The 19,384-nt window shown below is 39.7% G+C and overlaps 1 protein-coding gene across 1 annotated transcript in view; it reads right to left on the bottom strand.

Moving 5' to 3' along the window:
- Window positions 1-19,384, bottom strand: part of AKAP13 (A-kinase anchoring protein 13) — a 298,016-nt gene that overhangs the window by 173,121 nt on the left and 105,511 nt on the right. Inside the window, exons 3-4 of the mRNA XM_023512618.1 lie at window positions 17,694-17,841; window positions 3,430-3,726 (exon numbers count right to left, since the gene is read on the bottom strand). Of these exons, the coding sequence (XP_023368386.1) occupies window positions 3,430-3,726; window positions 17,694-17,841 (445 nt within the window). The remainder of the gene's footprint in view (window positions 1-3,429; window positions 3,727-17,693; window positions 17,842-19,384) is intronic.

The following is a 19,384-nucleotide window of genomic DNA, read 5'->3' as shown; positions in this document are numbered from 1 at the left end:
TGCAATGAGTCCACAATATAAATAGTCTGGCTCTAATGTCTATGCTTTTACATTTAACAACAGCAAATCTAAACTGAGAGTTCTTAACTCCATGTTGGCGCCTGAAGTTTGGAGACTATGAAATTTAATATATGTTAATATTTCCAGGTAGACATATATAAACATTTCTTTCCTGAGGAGAAATCTAACTTTGAAAGGAGGCATTGACCTGAAATAAGTTAAAAAGCTTTGTGTCTAAACAATTAAATAGTAGATTACCCATAAATCTTACATGACTCTTTTGTGCTAGAACATCCTAGCTTTCTAATGCAAGTAGCCCTATTAACACAGGGCCCTATTTACCTGTATTAACCCAGGCAATAGGCTTACATTTTACCCTTTTCATTTAAATACCTTTAAAAAACTATTTGATGTGCAACTCATTGATGTGAAGAGACTATTCCATTATATTCATCCCATTAAATTCCATGGCAAGCATGATAAATTCGTTAACAGACACCCTTACTACATCTAGTGTTCCTAGATTCTCATTCATAACAGAACAACTTAAACGTCACAATGTGAACTGAACACTAAAAATCAGACTTCCGATCCCAGATGATGACTTAAAAAGTTCTATCATGTCCACTGTGTGCATTTTACCTCAAGAAGTTTAAACCAACATTTATTTTAAAAGTTTATACCGTTACATTCACTTCCTGGGGATGTACAGTAGTATGAGTTTTAACACGTGCACAGCTACCATCACTAACAAGATACAAACAACTCCAACACCCCAAAGACTTCCCTCCTAATACCCCTTTGTAGTCAAGACTTTTCCTCTACTCCCAGTCCTTGCCAACTGTTAATCTGTTTCTGTAATTTTGCCTTTCCAGAATATCACATAAATGGAGCCACATGATATAAAGCCTTTGTAAACTGACTTCTTTAACAAAGCACAATGCATCTAAAAATGCATCCAGGTTGTGCACCTGTCAATATTTTTTAATTGCCGAGTCATATTCTACTGCATGGATGTGTCAGTTTGTTTACATATTCACTCAGTGAGAGAGATCTGGGTTATTTCCAGTTTTTTGGTGATTATAAACAATGCTACTATAGTCACATTTATGCACAGACTTTTTAGTGACATTTTCATTTCTCTAGGATAAATACTCAGAAGTGGGATTACTGGGTCATATGGTAAGTATATGTTTAAACTCTGTAACAAAAGTTTTCCAGAGTATCTATGGTGTTTTGCATTCCTGCAAGTATCATGAGATGTCCTCCATGCTTGCTTGCACTTAGTATTTTTAATCTTATCCATTCTAATAAACGTGTAATGGTATCTCAATGTGGTTTAATTTCTATTTCCTTAAGTGCTCAAATTTGGTTTAGCTTTTGTTAGCACTGCATAAGCAATGTTGTATTACAGAAACTTAAGGAGTACATGGAAAGTACACAAAAATATTAAAACTGGCTAGTTTTCTCCTATTAAAACAAGGAAGCTAAGACCTGGAGAGGGGAAGCAAGATGCCTGGAGTTATAGACCCTCGCTTTTTTTTTTTTTTAACAGTTCTTTTTAGTTATGGTAACAACTATCCAACTCCTAGGCCTTCTTTAAGATGGCAACATGAAACCATAAAAATACCATAAGGCCCACAAATAACTAGAACAGTTCTATCTTGATGTTGATTTGCAAAAGGCAACCAGAATAATCATTCCCACCTATGCTGAAACAGAAATGGAAGGAGCTAGAGGTATTAGGGCCCATCCTTAAGTTCTCAGACTCTATAATATTCTGATTTCTATTAGCAATGCAGAAGTTTCTTGGACACTATATTAATCCTGTTTTCCTTTTCTGGACATTGTTAATAAGAAAAAGACAAAAGGACAAATGCTTCCTTCCTTAAGTTTACAGTTCACATTTATTTCAGATTTTACCTGGAGAGGACCACCATGGTAGTATTTGATAGTATCGGACAGTATTCTGATGCCTGATCACTGGCTTAACTGTGAAATGCAATGGATTTAAAAGAGTCGAAGCTGGCAAATACCTCTTCACCACTCTTCCATGGAAGGAAGAATAAACTCTTCTGCTGAATCAGAGGGTAGGAACTGCACGTCCCCTCTGGGGATTTCTCCTCAGGATCTGTTCAATTGCAGAGAGTGACTTCTGGTCTCCCCACCCTACATAAACAGTAATCAGAGCTGGGTGGACTCTCAAGGGCAGTCATACAATTGTCCAGCTCCTTCGATGACGACACAGAAAGTACAAGCAGACCCTATGGTAGAATCTCGAATATTATTCTTCAAATCTCGATTTCATCAATAATAAAGCAAACATTTTATCTCTATCTGCAGGAGTCCTAAATCTTTCTATTGGATTTGAGCTCAGGAGGAAAACAAGGTATTATTTAACAGGCCCCAAGTATATGTTATATTTCACTTGAAAATGTCTATATAATCATGATATGAGTTACGTGAAACAACCCTTGTCTGAATAAGAGAACATATTACAACATCAATGTTTTTGGAAAGTGGAGTCCTTTCATCAATAAGCTCTTATCTGGAGGGGCAGTAAATAAAAATCAGTATGAGTCAAACTACCTGGTTAAAAAAAGTATGTGGTTTCTCAGAGCTCATCCTATTCTCATGCTCCCTCCATCCACTCCCCACCCTTTTCCTTCCTCCAGCTTCAGTAGGTCCCCAGAGAAACCAAAAACACACTGAAAACCTTATCTTGTCTTTGATAATTAAACACTGAATAAGTTACTCTGCTATTCTCTTCATGAAGCATGGTCACTTTGGTGCTTAAAAGATTGAAACGAGCCTTGCAAAATGACCCCCCGCCCAAGTGACTTTTTGTTCCCTGGGACTTTACCAGTCAAACCTAACAACCTGACTTAACTAGCTCCACCACTATCACCAGGGGCTGATTCCTGAATCGGAACACCTGGTGACCCATCACTTTAATTCCCACACAACCTGACCCGTCTTCCACAGCCCACTATAAAAGCCCTTGTCTTTAGTCAATCAGGAGATAGATCTGAGATCATTTTTCCCATTTTTGCAAACAATATCTTTTGCACTAAAATTTCTTCCTTGGCAATCCTCATCACATTAATTGGCTCTTGTATGGGAAGAGATGGGACCTATACTGGACCCTTTTTTGGGTTTGGTAACAAAATCACACCTGAAATCCAGACCCACAGGAAGGTGATGTGCCACTTTCTGCTTGAGTACTATCTCGGGTCATTTCATTGTAAGAACAGTTTTAAAAGTTTGATTGGAAAACTAAGAGATGCCATCAAAGCCATTTTGCTGCAGTGATTTTAAGATTCGGTCACTGAAGAAAACTTGAATATAAAGACCACAGAAATGCAGCTCCACTAGAAAACAGAAGTATCCCAAACCCAAAGTATGTTTATAGGACAAATAAATTCTCACCATGCAAAGTCTGATCTGTTCCCAGCACATTCCACTCCGCTGGCAGCTTCAGGTGTCTGAACGCTAGCGCAACCTTCTCATCGAGGGAGTTCACGTCCCCAGATGGGGGTCCTGACCGGTCAAGAAAACGGGTGAAATTCAGAGCCTGCTGATTTCCAGCACTGGTTGCCAGGAACTGAGCTGCATCATATGCTTCATCCTGGACAAAGTGGAAGTCTTCTTCGGCCACCACGAACACGGGAAGGCCCTCTTTGGAAGCACAGAGCTGCACCTTCACTGTCTCACAGCAGTCATGACCTAACGAGAACAGGCAAGGAAAACAATATGAGACCCCACGCTGAAAGGCCACCGGGGGTAGGGGGTTAATTCCAGTAATGCCAATGGTTGAGCCCAAGGAGGTTCACACTGGAGAAAAACTGAGGAGCTGAAAGTAGCTGGGACATGCCCTTTTTCAGCTCATGGGAGCCAGCAAGCAAACATGGGCCATCTATCTACTGTTATCCAGCTTGTGAGGCAGGCAAACTGTCACAAGCAGCTTTCCCCCTTAGGAAGTCTGGCACTGGGAGGGGGCGGGTCCTATATCACGGGCCTTATATCACAGCCAGAGCAGTGGTTCCAAATCAAGCCCTAATGACGATTAGGTACAATAACGACACCTGCCCCACTTAATCATCTTTACTCAGAACAATCTGGCCTTCAGGAGAGAAAGCCTAATTGACTCATCTTCCTCACAGTTCCCTTAATAAGCACTTTTGTGTCCCAGCTTTCTTCATGCCTTATATCACAGTACTTGTCACTGAACAGGCTCTGAATATCAACTATTATTCAATCTGAACAAATTAAGAATGAAAACTCAAGGATCCCATAAGGGCTAGCATACAATGGATAATCTAATACCTCCTGAACTGAATTAGATCTGAACATGTAACAGGGAGAAACCACTCAATAAGTTATATGGGAGAAATTTTACAGATTCACCAGCACTTATTTTGTTATTGCTACAATACAATAGAACAAATGATGAAGCACCTTTAAAAAGTACAAAACTATCTTACTATTATGAGCAATTCAAGGCCTAATTATTTAATTTTTGCTCTCAGCTACATGTTCTTTCCTGTCTCAGCCACTAACAGGGTGAGGACCTCGATGAAATCACCTGGTTTGCCCGTGGAGGCTACAACGCTGTTGCTAGAAGCCCAGGTCAGGAAGAGTGAACCCGCACAGAGTCCGTGGGGCCCACCTTGCAGATACCCACAGGTACCTCACAAGCTGTGACTTTAGGCACAACCTAAGTACCCCCCTAAAGAGCTCAGCTGGAGCCAAATTATCAAAATTTAACACCTATGTGTTTCTGTGGATGAGGCCTTCTTGAATCAGACTTTTCCCTAGATTTCTGGCCTCACAGAACTTAGTATTTTCAATATGCAGAGTATACTCATCACAATACACGGGTTTGTTTTTGTTTTTTAGCTTTCAAACACTGATCTCAACTAGCCAGAACTATGCTCCTACCATCACTGTCCTTCTTCCATAAGATAGCTTTCTGATGAGGAAAAAGAAAACTGAGTTAACGTTTTTGCTGCTTGTATTATGCCCCTGTGCCTGATAATTCGTGGCACCTGCATGCCCACCATCTGCGTCTGTAACACACGCAGAGGCTGCTTTCTGCAACTGAGTGGTCCTTGAGTCGGAGTTTCCATACCATGAAGGCCAACAGAGGTTTCAGACTCAAAACAAACTAAGCTCTCTGCTATCTTTCAAAGAAAGAAAAATGATTTTTCCCCCATGTAATCAGAATATTAAGTTGATTTTCCGCACAGTTTTTTCCTAGAGGCCTCCTTAAGTCTTTTACTCTTGAGAAATCTCTCACTGCTGTGTAATTCCAGAGTGGTTACAAGCATTTACCTACCAAGTACCTATTACATGCCAGGCACTTGACATGTCATTTTCTTTTCAAAACAATTTTATAAGGAATGTGATTGTCCTCACTTTATAGATGAGAAAACTGAGGCTTAAGCAAGTCAAGTAACTTTCCCAAGGTTACACAAACATTAAAAAACAGAATCTGTTATTCAAATTCCAGGCTGATGCCAAAGGGCATGGCCTATTATATCAAGATGCAAGGATTTTGTACCACATTGCCTATAAACAGAGGAAGAAGGATAATAGCTAAGCCCCTGGCTAAAACAGGGCTAACATTTAGATTTGACAGGTCAATATAACTGTTAAGCAAGATTAACAGGTTCACAGACATAACTCATGAGACAGTCGCACTGCCTTCCAAACAAATTCCTTCTAAGAAGGCTATAGCAAGTTGAAGTATCCTCTGCCTAGTCTGTGTGTGCGCACACAAGTAGGGAGGGAAAACCTTAGGCTTTCTCTGAAGGGCAGTGGCCTAATTATACAGACACCAATGTTGGCAAAAATAAGCCAACTGTTTCAGGGAGTAGGGTTTGGGTATTTTTCTGACAGAAAATAAATGTTTCTTTAAAAACCTTCTATAACATCTTACTAAGTTTTGTTCAACAACTAACAGCTGGACATCCACCAAGTCCAGGCACTGTGATCAGAAGGTGAAGATGAATAAACCTTCCAGAGGGTTACAGTTCACAAGAGAGAATCCAACAAGCTGCAGGTAACTGCAACATGAGTGAAAATGGGGCAGGTACCGTAAGAAACACAGACAGAGCCTCTGGGGGCGGGACAGGGACAGCAGTGTTATTTTAGAGGTGCCCACAGATAACCTTGCTCCCCTGGGCCTCAGCTTCTTCCCTTACTTGAGGGAACAAGCTTTACAGCTGCCTATGGATCTTACCAGGCAGAAGGTAGGAGGTAGGAAGGGAGGGAAGAGTGGGAGAAAACTTTAAGAAACCGTTTTAAAAACACAAAATAGAAAACAATGGTCAACGGATGGAACTACTACTACAAGAGATAGTTCTGAGAAGATATTAAGTAGGCTATGTTTAGATGTCCAGTGATAAAAGAGATTTGGGTTCAAATTGTTTGTGTATTTATCAGCTGTATGGCCTAAGGCAAATAATCTCCCTAGCACTTTCAAATTCAGATGGTCTCCTTGCCCTTAAGGGAAGAACTATAATATCCTCTCAAATTCTTTGATACCATAACCCAAAAGAACATACACAGCCTTCCTTCATTGCCAAATAAAATAGATGGATGGACAGACAGACAGATGGATGGGGTAATATGCATTTCAGTCAGAGGAACTGCTTTAAAGAAAAAATATTGTGGCTCATTAATCTAATATATTGCACTGTCCCATTTATTTGAAATTAATGCAATTTAATTCCAGACAGTCTTTTGAGGGCAATGAGGAAAAAAAAAAAATCAAGAAAGACTAAAATCACAAATTTCAAAATTCAACAACAATGTTAAAAATTTGGGATCCAAACTGAATTCTGCCTTCAAAACTTGAACTTGCTGTGCCTAAGAGATACTACACTAACCTAAAATAATATCCCCTGCCCCACGCACCTAAGCAGTCCTTATTCTTTCTTACTAGCCTCTTTCCCCAAACCTATACAAAGATGAGAAGCCTGAAAACTTAAATCAGAAAGAGAATCACAATGCCACTAAAAGCAAACCTCATCCCCGTCTCTATAAAATCACCTTCTGCATGTACACAACTACACAGAGCCCTGGACAAGCAATGCTGTCGCATTCCACACTGGGCACTGCAGCTAGGATTGCTAGAATGACTGTTATTTGGTCAGGATAGGGTGGGGGCAAACAAAGGGGAGAGAAGGGCTTTGTGTCTGTGTGTGTATGTTGTACTTGGCAACACAAATATGCTTACCTTTTTCTGCTGCACTGCTGTGGAAGAATTTGTTCGAGTGGATGGATGGCTGGTAAGCTACTGCCAGCTCTACTTCTGTATGACTAAAGTGAAACTATGTGTTAGAGGGATACAACTACAACAGGGACTTTACCTAACAAATGCAAACATCATAACCTAATTGTTTGTATCCTCATATTAATCTGAAATTAAAAATTAATTTTAAAAAAAGAAACCATGTATTAGAGAAAGTAGAATGTCAGAGAAGACCATGAAATAGACATACAGGAGAAGCCAATTGTTAGCCCAGTATTTTCCCTTCAGACATGAACTCACAATCTAAAGGAGAAACTATGAATCATCATAAATAAAATAAGCTATAATCTGGACTTTTGGGCTATCATTATAGGCTTCTTTTTCAAAAGAAAAACTGAGGGTTAAAAGATAAGTGGAGAACTGAGGTTTCCTGAATCAGTCACCCAAGCAAGTTTAACTGGCAAAGTGGCAGAGTTACTCCTCATCAAAAACAAAGCAGGTGGCTACAGCAGCTCACATCTATGACCCCAGCACTGTGGGAGGCCGAAGAGGGAGGACTGCTTGAGCCTAGGAGTTTGAGAGACCAGACTGAGCAATACAGAGAGACCCCCATCTCTACAAACAATAAAAGTAAAAAGCTGGTAACTGTGGTGATACACACTTGTAGTCCTAGCTACAGAAGGCTGAGGCAGCAGAATGGCTTGAGCCCAGGAGTTCCAGGCTATACCTCCAAGGCTGGTGACAGAGTGAGACCCTATCTCTTACCAAATAAACAAATAAAAACTACCTTACTTGTTAAACTGTATAGAAATCAACCACACAGAGCTGGTGGGGCCACTGTCTCACTTCTATTAGACTCAGGTGGCTCTCAAGATTATTTTTTAATTCCTTTAGATAAAACCTCTAGTGGGAAAGTCAGCAATTTTTAAAAACCAAAGGTTATATAATGTGGACCTAGTAATAAAACTAAAATTGCTGCGTATAAGTACACAAGACCCTTTACTACCATAATTAGCTCTAAAAACATGACTATTTGCAGGGAGCCATTAGTCTCATAACTGCCCTGGTACATAAGAACGCAGGATTATTAATGTCTACAATTACACTACAAAGACATGGGAATGGGAAACCAGATCCAATTTGATATAATAACCACAATTTAACTTTAGGCATGAAAACAGAAACTACAGCAGGAAAAAAAGCAAAATTTCCAGCTAGTTTCATGGTGTTTTTCTTTCCACTTAATGTCTTAGTAACTAGCATAGAAAATAAAAATCCCAATCTTTTTTTTAAAAAGGGAAGTTCTGAAAAATTTACTGAACTTCTAAAGGAAGCTACCCAAGAAGATTTACAGAGAAGAGAGATAAACTGTTTCAGAAACATGACTAAACTTTAACTCCATCTTTTAAATTGCCTCTGAACTTATCACACTGTCAGGTCCAGTTCATTTACAACAGAAATAAAAAATAAATTATGGGGTGAGAGAGGTATGTTCCTAGCTGAGTAGACTTTAAGGGTCCTCAAGTATGCCGGCAATTATCTGTAGAGTCTGGAAATACCAGGCTTGAGCCACAGCTCCATTAAGGCAGATTTGGTTATCCTAAGAAATGAGAATACCACCAACCTGGTGGATTGTGAAAAACATTAGAGATGGCTGTGCATAAGGCACTTGGCATAATATGGACATCTAAAACTGATAGTTATTTTTATTAGCTATTACGATGGTTATGTTGGCCAGGTACAGTGGTTCACACCTGTAATACCAGCCTTTGGGAGAACAAGGCAAGAGGACCGGTTGAAGCCTGAAGTTTAATACCAGCCTGGGCAACATAACAAGACCCTGATTCTACAAAAAATTAACTGTACACACCTATATTCCCAGCTATTCAAGAAACTTAGGCAGGAGAATCACCTGAGCCCAGGAGCTCAAGGATGCAATGAGCTATGACTGCTCTACTGCACTCCAGCCCGGACAGCAGGGCAAGACTCTGTCTCAAACAAACAAACAAACAAAAACACCTCCTGTTCAGGTAAATCAAGGAAACAGATCTCTTTAATACTCTAAAAACAGGTTCTCCAGCAAGGCCCAATAAAGCTTCTGAGCTAAATGTTATCTTTGGCACTGCAGAACTGAAAAAATAAAGGGCAAGGTAAAAAAAATACACAAAAAACACAAGGAGTACCTAGATGAGAAACAAAAATTTGACTGTTAAAGGTCCTCTTAAAATCATCGAACCCACCCTTTTAGCTCGCAGGTCAGGAGGTATGTGTTCACGGGTTGGGAGAGCTTTCCCGCAAGCTCCTTATCTCTACATGGAGCACCCACACCATGGAAACAAAATATTGCTACAGACAAACAAAACTGCTGAAGCATGATCCAAGGATTACTTCATTTCCTGTTAAGCCAAAAGTGGAACACATCCCATCTGGGCCTTCCCCTTTGAGGGTGAAACAATTGGGACTTTGTCTCATCGATTATCCAAAATGGAACCCTAAAAGTGCTTGCTGGGCTGGCCAAGGCCAGTCTCATACAGATTTCACCTTATAAGAGAAAGAATGATGGCCAGGCATGGTGGCTCACATCTGTAATCCTAGCACTCTGGGAGGCCGAGGCAGGTGGATTGCCTGAACTCAGGAGTTCAAGAACAGCCTGAGCAAGAGGGAGATCCTGTCTCTAAAAATAGCTACTTGGGAGACTGGGGCAAGGAGGTGGCTTGCCCCAAGAATTTGAGGTTACTGTGAGCTGTGAGGCCCAGGGCATTCTACCAAGGGTGACAAAGTGAGACTCTGTCTCTCATAAATACTCAGTACTTCTATGAAACCCTCTTATATTTACTCACTTTCTTGTGAAAAATAGAACACAACTATAGTCCAGGATGAGGGAGAGAAGTAGAGTGGGAGGGAAGGGGAGGTTTGACAGAGGGAGGGTAAAAGGCGGGATCACACCTATGGAACATATGACAAGGGTACAAGTCAAATCTGTGAAATGTAGAACACAAATGTTTTGGCACAATAATCGAGTAAATGAAGTAAAAGCTATGTTGAGGCTTAATGTAACCACATTAGATTGTATTAAAAAAATCAGCACATTGTACCCCACACATGCATGAATGTATTCATGATCTATGTGTATTTGACTTAATAAAAAAAAAAAAAAAAAAAAAAGAATCACCAGAGAAACAGAGCTCTGAATAAAATGCTCGGTGGAAAATTAAAAAATAAATAAATAAATAATATCTCCACTACTTCAGTTTGGTGTTAAAGTATTGAAGAACTTGGTGTCTTTACTTTCTTTTTCAAGTGGCTATAATACAATTAAAGGGAATTTGGAAATTACACTCTAATAGGAGACAATATCATATGTATACACCGCTTGATTTTGGTTGTCTAATAGTAGGCGTGCAAATTTGGTGCAAATGCAAAATGCCTCTATAATATGTACAGGAGTATTTAAGCGGGGGGGAAAGCAGTAGGCATAGGAATTTTATTCTATCATGTACATTTCGGAGGAGGAAGGGGCTAACTAATGCTAAAAATCTGTTCTACTCTAAATCCAGCCTGTATCTATAAGGCAATGTTTTTCAACCTGTTTTTGCATTATCATCTCCCCCAAATAAGACATTCTTCTCTATTTATCCTTCCCTTTTGAACTCTTAATACCACAGATATACCACATGCTGTGTATGTGCATGTCTATCTGTGCTTTATATATACAGAGTAAGTTTTGTTTTTACTCCCCAAAAGCCGATTTTTACCACCCAGGGAGGACATCACTCCTGTGACATTGCATGTCCTAAGATTTCAGTGCTGTTTGTTTACATAGTTCAAAGGTGATGCGATATGTAATTTCTTCGTAACTTTACAAATAGGAAAGTATCCTCCTGCCTCAGCTCCCGTGTCACTGAGCCTAAAGCTGTGTGTGCACCACCAGGCCCAGCTAATTTTTCTATTTTTTTGTAGAGATAGGGTCTTCCTCTTGCTCAGGTTGATCCTAAACTCCTGGCCTTGACCTCCCAACGTGTTAGAATTCCAGGCGTGAGCCACCACACCCAGCCTCACAACTTCTTTTCAAATGTGCTATTCATTTGGGTAATTTTGGGACATTTGCTGCTAGAAAGAGTCTTAAATCACAAGAAAGGAAAGACACATCAGGCTGTAACTACAGGACCGTTTGTTGAGATCTGGGCTGCAATTTTTTATTAAACCCAAAAGTACTTCTGATAACAGAAATGTCCTTTTTTCTTTTCTTTTAAATGACAAACCTACTTTATATAGTACTTTTCCCTTTTGAGTGACAGAAGAAAAACACAAAAGAGCTGAGTCAAATTTTAGGTCTCTGAAGGTTTGTCGTTTTCCTGTCAAACTAGAACACTTGCTGTGTGCTCTAAAAATAAATCACAGACATCCTGAAAAAGATTTCATTTTATGAAAGATTCTACACCAAAGCCTTTCACAAAAATAGTGTGCAAAAACGACTCAATATCCTGTTCTATTTTTTTAATAAAAAAAAAAAATTTGTATTTACTTGGAAGCATTCAGAGTGTCAACAAAGCAGCCGCAACTTTTTTTTTACAATTACAGATTGTTATTCAGTTAACAGAACAATTATTTCGTATAAGCTGCATCAGAGACAACTGAAGATGAAAAAACCACCATCCCCATGTACAACTAATTTGTGCTGTGCACCAACAAGAACCTGCTTTAAATTTCCATGCCAATTTACAGCCCCCATACTGTACCAGGCAAGGTCGGTGGCTACTGAAAATACCACCAGGACAGGGCTCTCTAAAGACACATCCGGTAGTGTGTTAACTATACAAAAAAAAGACACTGTACAGTTTAAAAACAGATCTTACACAGTCTTACATTTCAATTTTTTTCTTTAAAAGGAGTAAGTTGTGTACAGGGGGGTTAAATGCTTTATAGAGAAGAAAAGAAAACTGTGCTAGAACCAACTTATTCATCATCATCATCTTCCTCCTCCTCTTCCTCCTCTTCCTTCTTTTTCTTGCTTTTTTCAGCCTTGACGACTTCCTTTTTCGCTGCATCAGGCTTCCCTTTAGCTCGGTCTGCAGTAATATCCTTTTCCTATTTTTCCTTCAGCTTTGCAGTCTTCTTTCCATCAGGCTGCTTGTCACCCCCAGCAGTGTTACTCCACATCTCTCCCAGCTCCTATGCAACATCACCTATGGACAGGCCGGGGTGTTCTCCTTTGATTTTGGGGCGATACTCAGAACAGAACCAGAAAAAGGCCAAAGGAGGCCTCTTGGGTGCACTGGGATCCTTGAACTTCTTTTTTTGTTTCCCCTTCAGGAGGGATATAGGTTTTCACTTTTCTTTCATAACAGGCCTTGTCCACCTTTGCTATATCTTCAAATTTTCTGTTCTCTTTAGCAGACATGGTCTTCCACCTCTCTGAGCACTTCTTAGAAAACTCTGAGAAGTTGACTGAAGCATCTGGGTGCTGCTTCTTGTGCTCCTCCCAACAAGTTTGCACAAAGAATGCATATGATGACATTTTGCCTCTCGGCTTCTTAGGATCTCCTTTGCCCATGTTTAGTTATTTTTCCTCAGTGAGGCACAGAGTCACCCAGTGCCTGCTGACTCTCACTTGCCCCGGCGCTGTGTCTATGGAGCTCAGTGTACAGCAATGGCTGTGAGAGCAGGAGCCAGACGCAGCCTCCTCACTCTCTCCGCTCTGTAACATTACTCTCTATCCTGTTCCATTTTCATTCAGCAATTAATGTTTACTTGGTCTAAATTCACATTTCCATTAATTAAAGTGAACACCATAAAACAGTACTCTATAGTCTCACCCCAAGAATTGTGCTCAAATTTCTTTACACTATTTGCCAATCTTACATAGGTCTCAAAAAAATAATTGCAGCTTCATCTCTAGAGGAAAATCATCAGTTAATTAAAATGAGATTTAGAATTAGACCTGTCTTCTGTGAAGAGACAAAAGCAACACTGTTACACTGTTCATTATTTGAGATATTCCCCTTTCGAGCAATGCCTCAAAGTTAATTATATTCTTGAACTCGTTACTTCATAGGTGTGCTGAAGGTGATACTTTGTCATAAAACTTGCTGGTGTGTCACAAAGATGGATTTATTTTCAGAAGAGAGAAGGTTATTTTCAACCTTCAAAACATTTTTACCAAAAATTACTAATATAAGTAACATGCTTGCTGTAAAGCATTCGAACAATTCAAATGCAGATAAAGTAGAAAACCCAAGTCTTCACCTACCTGTCCCCTAAGATATTATTACTTATTCTTAACACACTTTATTAAGAAAAGAGAAAGAGAATCTTATCCCATCTACAACCTTCAATGGTAGGAAGGCAAGAAAGATCACTTTAAAAAGCCTTTATAATTATACACACATATACTTCAACATAAGATTATTAGAAAACATGCAAAAAAAGATGAGAAAATTTAAAAACCGGAGATGTGACTCCACTTTCAATACCTGAAGGCAAAGGGGCTGCCTTTTGAAGGTCAATCAATCATCTGGTTTCAGTAAAACCTAATATATTACAAAATATTGACAGTGAAACATACAGAGAACTCAAAAGGAAAATCAGAGCCAGCAATCTGGGATGAAACATGACATTAAAAGCAAGAACAAGGCACAAAGCTCTTTTTCTTCTCGTAGTCAGCCAGAGTGAATAGGAATTGGATGAGCAAATCCCACATGTAGGCAGAAGAGTGAACACATCCCTATGGTAGCAACTGCTGCAAAAGATCATGCACATTTCTCCAGTAACTGGACTGTAGAGGGCATGTACAGACTTTTCGTGAAGAATCTTGTCTAGTCTGACACTGCCGTCAGCAGACAGGAAATCTGAAGCTATCAATACAGCTAACTGACACACAGAATTCATCAAAAGTAGCTCTGGAAAAAGAACACCTTCTCCTGATACAAGCTAAGAATGCAACTCAAGAAGCCAAAGACTTCTTTTGCGTTTCTTATAAAAGGGGGTTGTGTGTAGGTGTGTGTATGCTCACACATGCATCTTTAGAGAACAGCGACTTCTGAGAACCAGGGTGGAGCCAACACAGCAGTGACAGGGGTTCTGAGAAGTAGCCTTCTGAGCAAGCATATGCCAGTGAACAAAACAAAGGACAATCCTTGCTCTTAAGGAGCTAATGCTTTTGCAGGGGCAGACGGAACATAAGTAAAACAAATGAGTAAAATATGTATGTTAGAAGCTGAAAAGTGCACTGAAGAAAAATAAAGCAGGGACAGGAGATAGGCGAAGCTGAGGAGGGGCAGCTGTATATTTTTATATTTCCTTTAGAAAGGCATTACTGAGAAAGTGATATCCCAGTAAAGACCTGAAGGATGGGAAGAAGCCCACAAAAGCAGGTTTAAAGCAGTTTATTTATTTATTTACTTTTTCTTTTCTTTTCTTTTTTTTTGGAGACACAGTCTCATTCTGTCACTCTAGGTAGAGTGTCATGGCATCATCATAGTTCACAGCAATCTCAAACTCTTGAGTTCAACTGATCCTCCTGCCTCGGCCTCCCAAGTAGCGAGGACCACAGGTGTACACCATAACGCCTGGCCAGCTTTTCTGTTTTTAGCAGAGGTGGGGTCTCACTCTTGTTCAGGCTGATCTTGAACTGTAGCAATCCACCCACCTAGCCTCCCAGAGTGCTAGGATTATAGGCATGAGCCCCCATGTCCAGCCATTAAAGCAGTTTAATTCTAAGCTAAAATGTTAACTCTATGATACAAACAAGAAATTCAAAACTAAGTTCACGCCCCAAAATGCCTCTGTCTCTATCCCTCCCCAACAAATTACCAAACTAATCTAAATGACAGTAGCTAAAAAGACAAGTAAACAGAAAACTTCCATGTACAATGACTACAGCAGTTGGTCTGCTTAGGAATCTCTAGCTTAGTTAACAGAACTTCTAATACACCAACCAGAGACATCGCTGGGACTCAACATCCATATGGAAGGCACACATGTGTTGCCTTGTTCTTCATTTGGCCTTCCACATGTATAAGAAGGTCTTTCAAAGACTCTATTTGTCACCTCTATTATAACGAGGTACCTCCTACCAGCTACCTGACTAAATTTGGATTGGTGCCAGAATATTCAGGCCCATGGGATATTCAGGACCATCAGGTGCTGTAAGGATGGGCCACAGGTAAGAAGAAAACTGACTAGAAGAAAATGAAGAAGGCAGGTACTAGGATTCAGGCCACAAGAAAATGGGTCAGAAATGATTGCTGAGGATTCAGACCAAATTAGAAGAAAGCCAAGTACAGTACCCATTGTGGTTGGCCAGATTTGGCAAGGCAAGGGAATTCAGTCACTAAGCACAAATGGATACCCAGAGAAGAGTGTGGCTGGAAAAGAACAGGTACTGAGACAGACATAAGGAGGTATGAGAACTAAAGGCAAGGGAAGAAATGGGAACGAGAGCTCCAAAAGTTAGGCCAAAGACATCACATAGGATCTGGTCCAAACTCAGAGCCCCAAGCTGTCCTACAGGTACGGTGGACTTGTGACTCCAAGGACAGTAACTGCCTGCCATCCACACTAATGTAAGGACCTTGCCTCTGCAGTTGTAAGAGCTTCCAGGCCCATTCCTCTCCACTGAGAAACTTGACTTTGCTGGGGTTTGTGACTGACGATCCAGGGCTATATCCCTGTCACATCTGCCTTTTATCCTCACTTGTATTCTCCTGGAAACTAATTATAAGCTCTCTTTAGATTATTTATGCACATATATACACACATACATACATCTCCCCTCAGCTTGAATCCTGAAGTGTTCCTAATTCAGGAAGAAGTAAGTTTATAAAAATTACCCCCACTCTTTTCCTAATCAGAGTCCAGTCAGGTGCTGACCAATTACACTTAGTTAAGGAGCTGCTTCTCCCATTACCAACTATGGGTTTTGCAAGAGTGATACTGGATGGCACCTACTGGAAAGCAGATCTTAAGTTACAGATAAGCCTCACTGATAGGACAGACATCACAGGAAACAGGAGGACTGGAGCTTTAAGTGACAAAGAGGTACATCTAATATTCTTCAGAAAAGAAATCATATCTATCCTGACTGCCACCTTGTATTTCCTCTCCCTAAAAATGTAGAGAGAATATTTCTACAGACTATCTGGAATCTTAAAATCCTTTAATTTTCAAAATCATTTTTGCCAAGTAGAAAGATAATTAAATCTTCCAACTGTCATAATTGCAGCTCTTAAATGAGGTATACTCTACAGAATTTAGCGGACATAAAAGTTAACATACATAGAATCGCACAAAACAAAACTGGCTCTATGATCCAACTCCAGCAAGATCAGATATTCAAATGCTTCATAAATCATAACCTTTATACCACTTATGCCAACAAAGAGAAATCAGTGCCATATAAAACTGCTGGTTTAAAAAGTTTCAATAAAACTATATCCATTTTACTCTCTAAAGCAGTGGTTCTCAACCTGTGGGTCACAACCCACAGGAACCATATTAAAGGGCCATGGCATTAGGAAGGTTGAGAACCAATGCTCTAAAGGAAAACAGTTAAACTGAAGACATTTTTAGGGATTCCCTCATTCCCTCTAAATGTGCCTTCTTGAATTCTGATGAACACTGGTCAGTTGTTAACTTTGAAGCAAGGTCAATTAAGGAAAGAAGCTCCTCTCCAAATACGAATCAGTATACCTTAAGATGCTGAGACAGGCCAAGAGATTATTGTTACTTTATTAGCTGTTTCTGGTCAAAGTAGCAAAGACTTAACGACTTCATAAGAATTTTTAATAAGTAAATATTTTCCTTTTAATTCTGTTAAACTTACGCATGCAATAGCATTAAGCATTCATTCCGTCATGAACCTGACTTGGGGAAAACGTGGCTTCACGAAAGATTCTGTAAGCTTTTTTTATCACAGATACTAAGGAATGTGTTATCAATTGTGTTTTATACCTTTTGGTTTTGCCACCATGAAATTTAGAACATATCTGCAGTTCCACTTGAACAACCATGTGAGAACTTTTTTCTCCTTTTTTTTTTCTTTGAGACAAGAGTCTCACTATGTCGCCCTTGGTAGAGTACCATGGCGTCACAGCTCACAGCAACCTCCAACTCTTGGGCTCAAGCTATTCCATGTGAGAACTATTTATCTATGTGTTTTAGTTTTCCAAAATCTCAACATTCCAATATTTTTGCTGCTCCTCATTTGTATTTTTTTAATTTATGACATCATTTTATTTCCTTTATGTCAAGTTAGATTCAGATTTTTGTAGAACCTGCAAGATATAAACAAAATATAGCATCTCCATATTTAAAACAAAGATCTTATAATAGCTACAACACCCTAATTCACTCTTCCTATCACTCATACCAACAAACAAAATCAAAGTGTTCAAGAACTAGGAAAGGCTAGTACAGATCACATTGGAATACTTACCAGGAGCGATGGTCTCCAGCGTATCAGAACTGACCTTCCGAGTACTTGTACAGTGGTGGAGGGTGGAACCCGAAAATACCAAGTAAAAAACTACATCATCTTCAACTTTGTCCTCTTCAGCAAGCAGTATTGTAACAACACAATCGCCCTGAGAAAGGAAACCATACAGCAAGTTTGCATTAGTAAGTTCCCCTTTGGAGCCTATCTTTATGAAACCATCATATATAAGCGAAAATCAAGTCTATCAACTGAACTGTACCCCCATTCTAGTAGTTTTACACAAATATAAACATTGACTGAGAACTTATGTACCAGGCAATATTCTAGGCATTGAGAATACAAAATAAACCTGAAAATTAGATCTCTGTGTTCTTTAAACCTACATTTTAAAGGAGATAACTAGCAAACAAGTACACTAATTAAGGTAACAGTTTGTGTATTTACTTGAATGTGTAACAAAAGCAGAGAGAACTTCAAGAAAATTCACAAATAAGGCAGAAGAGAGAGTATATAATAAATAGTTACATCCTCATTCTCAGAATTCCCCCAAAACTATGTCACAGATGCAGTGATAATTCTCTCATTTCTACATCCCACAAAAACACTACCAAGTCCACCCCTTCTCCCTAAGGGTGGAGAGACTCTAACACGCTTGCCTGGAAACAGAAGAGTGCAAAGAGTATCCATCAGTTTAGGGTCCTGGCAAATCTCAGTTTAAACCCCACTTAAAAGGTCTTCACTCAGATCCACTAAACCTCAGTCTCCTTGACTATGTCAACTAAGATGGTACTATAACCAGCTCCATAAACAAATTTTAATGACCCCTACCTCTTTTTTATACTACTTTCCCTCTCATGTTTTAGATTCTTGGGCCAAAAGGGCTTGATGACTTTTCTGAGTGGTTTATTAGAAATAACAAAATATCTGAAAGACAAAGGAATGGAAATTCTGAAGACCCTTAAGCAAACTTCCAGACACCAAGACTCACCATCCCCCACAACATGCCCCTGCTGGACAAGGCCCCTTGTTTGTTATACCGCCATCTGCCCCATACATACGGCCCCTCCTCACAAAGCCCGTGCTCTCTTAGAGCAGCGGTTCTCAACCTGTGGGTCACAATCAATGAAAATACCACATATCAGATATTTACATTATGATTCATAACAGTAACAAAATTACAGTTATTAAGTAGCAACAAAAATAATTTTATGGCTGGGGGTCGCCACAACATGAGGAACTGTATTAAAGGGTCACAGCATTAGGAAGGTTGAGAACCACTGTCTTAGAGAGACAGATTTGAGGCTGCTTCTCCCCAGAAGACATCTTTTGCAATTAAAATGTCCTCTCTTCTTGGCAATCCTCGCTGTCTGGATAACTGAATTGGCTTTGTGCACTGAGAAAATGGACCTAGGCCAAAACCCCTTTGCAGGTTTGACCGTTTCTTCTCTCCCTACAGCTAATACAGTGACACGCTGCCTAACAACATGTTCAGTCAGCCATGGGCTGGGCATTCACAACAGTGATCCCTTAAGGTTATAAAATGGCATTTTTACTGTTCCTTTTCTATATTTAGATACACACACACTTCTGATTGTGTTACAACCGATACAGAGTCAGTACAGTCACACTGTATAAGTCTACAGACTACACGTGTAGTCTAGGCACACAGAAGGCTGTACCTTCCAGGTTTG

This window comes from Otolemur garnettii, unplaced genomic scaffold, assembly GCF_000181295.1.
Source record: "Otolemur garnettii isolate 467f Iridium unplaced genomic scaffold, OtoGar3 scaffold00029, whole genome shotgun sequence".
NCBI classification, from domain to species: domain Eukaryota; kingdom Metazoa; phylum Chordata; class Mammalia; order Primates; family Galagidae; genus Otolemur; species Otolemur garnettii.
This window is presented reverse-complemented; position numbering and strand designations above follow the sequence as displayed.